At 49.6% G+C, this 9,038-nt stretch overlaps 1 protein-coding gene across 3 annotated transcripts; it reads right to left on the bottom strand.

The window, feature by feature from the left end:
- Positions 1 to 220: 220 nt before the first annotated feature.
- Positions 221 to 6,051, bottom strand: NCR1 (natural cytotoxicity triggering receptor 1). Of its 3 annotated transcripts, none has more exons than XM_032171156.1 (7): positions 5,978 to 6,051; positions 5,865 to 5,900; positions 5,392 to 5,676; positions 3,861 to 4,139; positions 3,321 to 3,368; positions 1,024 to 1,074; positions 221 to 587 (listed from the first exon to the last, which is right to left on the bottom strand). In XM_032171156.1, the coding sequence occupies exons 1-7, from the start codon at positions 6,009 to 6,011 to the stop codon at positions 406 to 408; spliced, it is 915 nt and encodes a 304-aa protein (XP_032027047.1). In that variant the 5' UTR covers positions 6,012 to 6,051; the 3' UTR covers positions 221 to 405. The 3 variants fall into 3 exon arrangements, with proteins under 3 accessions (XP_032027047.1, XP_032027048.1, XP_032027049.1); XM_032171157.1 differs by having other exon boundaries at positions 1,024 to 1,071; XM_032171158.1 differs by lacking the exon at positions 1,024 to 1,074.
- Between the last annotated feature and the right edge of the window lie 2,987 nt (positions 6,052 to 9,038).

Genomic DNA, 9,038 nt, shown 5'->3' with positions numbered 1-9,038 from the left:
ACAAAATTAGCCGAGGTGGTGGTGCATGCCTGTTATCCCAGCTACTCGGGGGGCTGAGTCAGGAGAATCGCTTGAACCCCAGGGATGGAGAGGTAGAGGTTGCAGTGAGCCAAGATCGCGCCATTGCACTCCAGCCTGGGCAACAAGAGCAAAACTCTGTCTCAAAAAAAAAAAAAGAAATTTAGCATGTAGTTCTCCCACCCTCTGCATCGTCTGGGATAGAAATTTAGCATGTAGTTCTCCCACCCTCTGCATCGTCCGGGAAGCTCTGACAAATGGCATGCCAGTGTCCCTTGTTCCCTGCAGTGACTCCCTCCTCCATGGGTCCAACACAGAGCTCACGCCGCCCAGGCTCAACACCAGCTTTCAGTTCCACCCATGGCCACTGTGTCTCATGGTCATTCTTCACAGAGTCTTTGTGTTCGGCCTTCTCCTGCCTTCCCAAGCGGAAGCTCTGCTGGCTCGCTCTCTAGTCCTCTTCCTGCCGAGCCAGTCTTCAACCAGGAACCACACTAGAGCCACCAGGACCAGGAAGGCCAGGCCCATCCGAAGGAGATTCTGGGCAGTGTGATCCCAGAGGGCATGGTCTGTGGGCAGGAGAACAGGGTGATCGCTGACAGGGATGTAAAGACACCCTCTTTTTTTTTTTTTTTTTTTGAGACAGAGCCTCAGTCTTGTCGCCCGGGCTGGAGTGCAATGGCACAATCTCGGCTCACTGCAACCTCCACTTCTGGGTTCAAGCTATTCTCCTGCCTCAGCATACAGGCACACGCCACCATGCCTGGCTAATTTTTTTGTATTTTTAGTAGAGATGGGGTTTCGCCATGTTGGCCAGGCCGGTCTCGAACTCCCGACCTCAGATGATCTGCCTGCCTTGGCCTCCTGGAGGGCTGAGATTACAGGTGTGAGCCACTGTGCCTGGCCAAGGACACCCTCTTGTTCCCTCCATCTCAATCTCCTTCCTAGGTCTACTCTATGCCCAGCTCCTTCCTTCAGGGCCTACGGCCTCAGCTGTCTACTTACCTTTCTGGAGTCCCGTCTCTGTGGTTACAAGGTAGGTGTCCCAGGGGTCTGCTGATAATAAGGGAAGTGAAGAAAAGAGAACGGTTTTGACCTCCTCCGCCCCAGCACTCTTTCTCTTGGGTCTACCCCATGACATTCTGCAGCTTTGCAAGGTCCCACCCCATCCTGCAGGTCCCAGGAGCTTCATCCAGCAGGGAAAGTGGAAGGGTCCACAGATGGACAAAGCTGAGGAGGAATTCCAGTCTAGCACTCATGAGCTTGTGTCTTTGCACTAGTCATGTCTTCTATTTTTTTTTTTTTTTTTTTTTTTTGAGATAGAGTCTCGCTGTGTTCCAGCCTCCAGAGTAGCTGGGACTACAGGCACACACCACACACCCAGCTAATTTTTTTCATATTTTTAATAGAGACGGGGTTTTGCCATGTTGGCCAGGCTGATCTCGAACTCCTGACCTCAGATGACCTGCCCGCTTCGGCCTCCCAAAGGGCTGGGATTACAGGCCTCCGAGGTTGGAGTGCAGTGGTGTGATCTCAGCTCACTGCAACCTCCGCCTCCCGAGTTCAAGCAATCCTCTTGCTTCAGCCCCGAGTAGCTGTAATTATGGGCGTGCGCCACCACGCCCAGCTAATGTTTGTATTTTTAGTAGAGACGGGGTTTCACTGTGTTGGCCAGGCTGGTCTCGAACTCCTGACCTCAAGTGATCCACCCGCCCCTGCCTTCCGAAGTGCTGGGATTACATGCGGGAGCCACCCGGCCCAGCTCGTCTTCTATTTAAGCCTCATTTTCCTCATTCAGTCATCATTAGGTCCTTCTCCTCACACACAGTCAAATTCAAAGTCTCACTATTTTTTTTCAACGTCCTAACCGTGCAGCCCCAGCCCCATCCCATCCCCACCGTCATCTTCCAAACATCATTTTCAACCCTCCTGGCCTCATAGTTATTATTTTATTACCCCAGTTATCTTCCTGCCCCAGGGCACAGGCAGACGCCATTTCATCTCTCCAGAGCCTCCTTTCTCCTGACAGCCACGTGACTAACTCAAGTCTGAATGCATTTGCTCAGATGCCTTCTTCTCTGTGAGGTCCATCTGGACAAACCTATTTAACATCGCTACCTGCCATTCCAATCACTGTAAGTCTGTCCTACTTCGTCTTTTCCCTCCATAGCATCATTCCCTCCTATGTGCTATCCTGACATTGACCCATGGTCTGTCTCCTGCTAGACTCTTAAGTGCCGCACAGTCAAGATATTTGCCTGGCTGACTGTTATAGTGTAGTGCACTTGATGAATATATATATATGGTTTCGTTTTTGTTTTTCTGTGAGATGGAGTCTCGCTGTGTCACCCAGGCTGGAGTGCAGTGGTGCGATCTCAGCTCACTGCAATCTCCGCATCCCAGGTTCAAGTGATTCTCCTGCCTCAGCCTCCTGAGTAGCTGGGCTTACAGGTGCACACCACCACGCCCGGCTAATATTTGTATTTTTTTTTTTTTTTTTTGAGATGGAGTCTCGCTCTGTCACCCAGGTTGGAGTGCAATGGTGCGATCTCGGCTCACTGCAACCTCTGCGTCCCTGGTTTAACAATTCTCCTGCCTCAGCCTCCTGAGTAGCTGGGATTACAGGCGAGCACCACCAGGCCCAGCTAATTTTTGTATTTTTAGTAGAGATGGGGTTTCACCATGTTGGTCAGGCTGGTCTCCAGTTCCTGACCTTGTGATCCGACCACCTTGGCCTCCCAATGTGTTGGGATTACAGGCGTGAGCCATGATGCCCAGCCTAATTTTTTTTTTTTTTTTTTCGAGACGGAGTCTCGCTCTGTCACCCAGGCTGGAGTGCAGTGGTGCAATCTCGGCTCACTGCAAGCTCTGCCTCCCGGGTTCACGCCATTCTCCTGCCTCAGCCTCCGAGTAGCTGGGACTACAGGCACCCGCCACCGCGCCCGGCTAATTTTTTGTATTTTTAGTAGAGACGGGGTTTGACCGTGGTCTCGATCTCCTGACCTCGTGATCCACCCGCTTCGGCCTCCCAAAGTGCTGGGATTACAAGCGTGAGCCACCGTGCCCGGCTGCCCAGCCTAATTTTTGTATTTTTAGTAGAGATGGGGTTTCACCATGTTGGCCAGGCTGGTCTTCAACTCCTGACCTCAAGTGATCCACCATCTCAGCCTCCCAAAGTGCTGGGATTACAGGCCTGAGCCACCGCCCCCAGCCTCGATGAATATTTTGAATGAATGCCACGTTTTTAGTATCATTGGGAGGCTCTGATCTCTCCTCTGAGCTTAGAGGGACCAGTTACTCACCAGGAAAGGTGGGGTCTTCAGGTGCAAGGCTGGTGTTCTCAATGTCGCCTGGAAAAGGAGATAAAGAAAAAAAGTAAGGGTTTTGGGTTTCCTCTAGTCTTGCCATTCTTTTTTTTTTTTTTTTTTTTTGAGATGGAGTCTTTCTCTGTTGCCCAGGCTGGAGTGCAGTGGCACGATCTTGGCTCACTGCAACCTCCACCTGCCGGGTTCAAGCGATTCTCCTGCCTCAGCCTCCTGAGTAGCTGGGACTATAGGTGTCCACCACTGCGTCTGGCTAATTTTTGTATTTTTAGTAGAGATGGGGTTTCACTGTCTTGGCCAGGCTGGTCTTGAACTCCTGACCTCGTGATCCACCTGCCTTACCATTCCTTTCTCTGCTCCCTCCTCCTTCCTGCTTCTGGTGTTCTTCCTCACATGACCAACTGGATCCCCAGGAAGTGGACGTCCCTTGGACACCCTCCCCATCACTCTTTGGGGATCCCTTAGGGCTCCAGGTAGGACATGGCGGTGGGGGGTGTGGGGAATTGAGCATTTCCTCACCTGTGACCAGGAGCTTCACTGGCTCACTGGGGAAAGACCAGGCATGCTTGTTATAGGAGCCAAAACATCGGTATGTCCCTCTGTGGGCTGTGGTCACAGGGCCCAGGGGGAACTCCGCCTGGACCTTCCCGTATCCGCGCTGTACGCGGGTGGATCTTTCCTCCTTGAGCAGTAAGAACATGCTTGTTGCAGTGTCTAGACGGCAGTAGAAGGTCACCTTCTCTCCCGAGATCACTTCGGGTCCAGGATGAACCGAGAGGGTGGGTGTGTCATACATTTCTATGAGAGAAGGTGGGACCACCACACCAGAAACTCAGTGATGGGCAGCCAGCTATTTGCTTTTTTTCTTTTCTTTCTTTTTTTAGAGATGGAGTCTCGCTCTGTCACCCAGGCTGGAGTGCAGTGACGCAGTCTCGGCTCACTGAAACCTCTGCCTCCTGGGTTCAAGCGTTTCTCCTGCCTCAGCCTCCCAAGTAGCTGGGACTACAGGGGCCTACCACCATGTCTGGCAGCCAGCTTTCTTTTTTTTTTTTTTTTAAATTATTATTTGGTCAAATACACACAATAGAAGATTTACCATCTAAACCATTTTTTAAAAATGATACAGGGTCTTGCTGCGTTCCCCAGGCTGGAGCGCTGTGGCACCGTCTTGGCTCACTGAAGCCTTGACCTCCTGGGTCAGGAGTCTGAGACCAGCCTGGCCAACATGGTGAAACCCCGTCTCTACTAAAAATGCAAAAATTAGCCAGGTGTGGTGGCCCATGCCTGTAATCCCAACTACTTGGGAGGCTGAGGCAGGAGAATTGCTTGAATCCGGGAGGCAGAGGTTGCAGTGAGCTGAGATTGCACCACTGCACTGCAGTGAGACTGTCTCAAAAAAAAAAAAAAAAAAAAAAAAAAAAAAAAATCACACCTGTAATCCCAGCACTTTGGGAGGGTGAGGTGGGCGGATCATCTGAGGTCAGGAGTTCGAGATCACCCTGGCCAACATGGTGTAACCCCATCTCTACTAAAAATACAAAAACTGGCATGGTGGTGGGTGCCTGTAATCCCAGCTACTTGGGAAGCTGAGGCTGGAGAATCGCTTGAACCCAGGAGGTGGAGGTTGCAGTGACTGGAGATTGCACCACTGCACTCCAGCCTGGGTGACAAGAACGAAACTCCATCTCAAAAGAGATAAAAAAAAAACCCCACCACCTGTGATGGGTGAGGGAAGCAAAGTGTAAGCCACTGCGCCTGGCCCACAGGTGTTGTTTTTGAGGACATTCCTCAGTTATACCCCTGCACCCAAATATCTATCTCAGAATCTATGTCTTGGAGAAACTGACCGAGGACACATCTGCTCCTAGGACGTAGAGACACCGTCTGCAGACAACCCCTTGTAGGCACGGATTGTGATGGGGATCACCCCTCCTCCCAGCCTCCTACCGAGACAAGCAGCATCTGAATGGGGCTTGGAAGAGTTCATAGATGATGCTCCATCCCGGATGCAGACCGAGATCACTCTCCAGTTAGAGAACCGGACAGTTACCTGTTACCACCAGATCCAGCCAGTTGCTGGGCTCTGACCAGAGCTCCCCAACCCGATAGATGCAGCTGTATTGCCCTGCCGTGCGGGAGTTCATGGCCAGGATGTAGAATTTGACTTTGTTAATCCGTTCAGGGGGTTTTGGTCTCTCCACGGCAAAAAGGCTTCCTTCAAAATGCAGCTGGTATTCAACAGCCCCATAATTTCCCTGGCAGCAGATAGTCACTGGCTTTTCCTTTGGAACCATGAAATGGGGCTCGGCCCAGATGAACGGTTTTGGGAGAGTCTCTGGAAGGGAATCAGAGGCTGGAGTTCCAGCTGAGCCCCCTCCCCGGAATCCTAGGCTCCACCCGGCTGCTGGCCCCAAGCCCTCCTGGGAAGCCAGCACCCTGCCCCTTCTCCCCAGCCGTGCTTGGGTGGAGGGAGCTTGGCCTGAACCCGGGAGAGTGACCCTGGGCTTTGAAGGAAGGACTCACGCTGCTGGGCGCTGATTCTCTGGCTCAGACACAGCCCTGGAAGACGGGAATAATGAGACCTGTTGCCTCCCAGGCACACCCTGATCCCATTCCCCTTCCATGCAAGAACTCACCGACGCAGAGCAGGGCAGGGAGTGTGGAAGACATTGCTCAGATTCTGCCGGCCTAGTGCTGAGCAGTGGGGACTGAGCCCAGCCGGACGGGGAGATGCACAGGAAGTGGTGGGTGAATACCAGCGCCCATCACCAAAGCGCTTTCATGTTGACTTTTTTCATCAGAACGTTCACAACTCCCCTCCGCCTCTGACCATGAGCTTACAGAAAGGCCACAGTCCCTCTGACACAGCTGTGGCCTAGCCAGCTCCTCTGACAATTGTCTGCTCAGCCCGAAATGCATTTCTGGGTCAACTTCTCAATTCTGCAATGTGGAGGTCGTGCCCAATCATGCCCAGAGGAAACCCCCTGAGAATCGTATAAAAACATAGGGAGTTTCACAGTGAGATACTGGAACAGGAATTAAAAGAAATTAAAGAATGTGTAAACAAAAACTCAGTTGTATGTAAGAAAACCAATTCCCCCTGAAGAAGAGAAAGAGGTGGAGTCCTTTAAAAATGAACTGCCTGTTTTTCTGTCTGTGGCTAGTGAGCCTTATCTCTCCCTTTCCCAGGCATTGCGAAGACCCTGTTTCTCTTGCTGTGCAGCTGCAAGATCACTAGACAGGATAACCTCAAGTCGTAAAACATGTTTTTCCTTGAAAAGTAAGAAATAATGTAATGCATGTCTAAACAGAATAACTTTGTTTCTTGCTTCTGTAATATGCTTCCACCTGCACAGATCTCCCTCCGCCCCACAAAATGCTTAAAAGGTAACCGGACTCTTTGTTCAGACCTCAGTCTTTTTTTTTTTTTTTTTGAGACGGAGTCTTGCTCTGTCCCCCAGGCTGGAGTGCAGTGGCGCGATCTCGGCTCACTGCAAGCTCCGCCTCCCGGGTTCACGCCATTCTCCTGCCTCAGCCTCCCTAGTAGCTCGGACTACAGGCGCCCACCACCATGCCCGGCTAATTTTTTGTATTTTTAGTAGAGACGGGGTTTCACCGTGTTAGCCAGGATGGTCTCGATCTCCTGACCTCGTGATCTGCCCCCCTCGGCCTCCCAAAGTGCTGGGATTACAGGCTTGAGCCACCACGCCCGGCTCAGGCCTCAGTCTTTTTGGATGTTAATCTGACTGGGCCGGTGCACCTAAATAATAATAATAATAAATCCTCCTCAACCCCTCGGTCTCTCTGATTCCTAAACTATCCTGCAACAATACCATCTCACACCAGTCAGAATGGCTATTACTGAAAAGTCAGAAATTAACAGATGCTGGCGAGATTGTGGAGCAAAGGGGACACTTATACACTGTTGGTGGGAGTGTAAATTAGTTCGGCCACTGTAGAAAGCTGTTTGGAGATATTTCAGAGAACTACAAACAGAGTTACCACTCAGTCCAGCAATCCCATTACTGGGTATATATCCAAAGGAAAGTAAGTCATTCTACCAAAAAGACACATGCACTTGTATGTTCATTGCGGCAGGATCCACGATAGCAAAGACATGGAATCCACCCAGGTCCCATCAGAGGTGGATAAGGACAATGTGGTATGTATACACCATGGAATGCTATACAGCCTTGAAAAATCACAAGATCATGTCCTTTGCAGCAACATGGATGCAGCTAGAGGCCATTATCCTAAGCGAGTTAACACAGAAACAGAAAACCAAATACTAGCCAGACGCGGTGGCTCACGCCTGTCATCCCAGCACTTTGGGAGGCTGAGGCAGGCGGATCACCTGAGGTCGGGAGTTCGAGACCAGCCTGACCAACATGCAGAAACCCTGTCTCTACTAAAAATACAAAATTACCCGGGCGTGGTGGTGCATGCCTGTAGTCCCAACTACTTGGGAGGCTGAGGCAGGAGAATTGCTTGAACCTGGGAGGTGGAGGTTGCAGTGAGCCGAGATGGCGCCATTATACTCCAGCCTGGGCAACAAGAGTGAAACTCAGTCTCAAAAAAAAAAAAAGAAAAAAAAAAAGAAAAAAGAAAACCAAATACCACATGTTCTCACTTATAAGTGAGAGCACTAAACATTGGGTAAGGAGGGGAGCAAGGCTTGAAAATCTACCTATTTGGTGACTGGATCATTAATGCAAGCCTCAGCATCATGCAATATACTCATATAAAAAACCTGCACATGTATCTGCTGAATCTAAAAAGATAAAAATAGGGGTTTTAACGTTGGCTCCTCTGTGTACAGCATGCATATGCTTGGATAAGTTAACTGGTTTCATCAGAATGGAATGATAACACTATCTTCTTCAAATACAGTGTTATAATGTTTCAATAAAATAAAAGTGAAAAGAAAAGCTTTTCATTTAAAGAACTTAATATGAAAAGAAACATTTCTTTTTTTTTTTTTTTTTTTTGAGACAGAGTCTTGCTCTGTTGCCCAGGCTGTGGTGCAGTGGTGTGATCTCAGCTCACTGCAACCTCTGCCTCGTGGGTTCAAGCAATTCTCCTGCCTCAGCCACCTGAGTAGCTGGGACTACAGACACCCAACACCATGCCCAGCTCATTTTCGTACTTTTAGTAGAGACCGGGTTTTACCACGTTGGCCAGGCTGGTCTTGAACTCCTCACCTCAAGTGACTCTTCCTGCCTGACCCTCCCAAAGTGCTGGGATTACAGGTGTGAGCCACCACACCCAGCCAAGAAACATTTCTTAAGTAACTAACTCTCCACTTAATAAAAAAAAATTCTATGCAGAAGTTGTTAAGATCTACAGTAAGAACAAATGTTCTATCTGTGACACTGTGAAGAAGAAAAAAGAAATTCATGCATTTTATATATATATATATATAGGGTATGGTAGTATGCATAGTTTTCAGCATCTACTGGGGCCTTGGAATGTATCCTGGTGGATACATATGACTACTGTCAAGACTAGTTGTATCTTCTTGAGGCAAACAAATGTGCTAATTCTTTTTTTTTTCTCTTTAAGACAGAATCTTGCTCTGTCCCTCAAGCTGGGGTACAGTGGTACAATCTCAGCTCACTGAAACCTCCACCTCTTGGGTTCAAGCAATTCTCCTGTTCTAGCCTCCCGAGTGCCACCACACTTGACTAATTTTTGTAT

Source organism: Hylobates moloch, unplaced genomic scaffold, assembly GCF_009828535.3.
Source record: "Hylobates moloch isolate HMO894 unplaced genomic scaffold, HMol_V3 SCAFFOLD_12, whole genome shotgun sequence".
NCBI classification, from domain to species: Eukaryota; Metazoa; Chordata; class Mammalia; order Primates; family Hylobatidae; genus Hylobates; species Hylobates moloch.
Note: the sequence above shows the minus strand (reverse complement) of the source record. Positions and strands in the feature narration are given on the sequence as shown.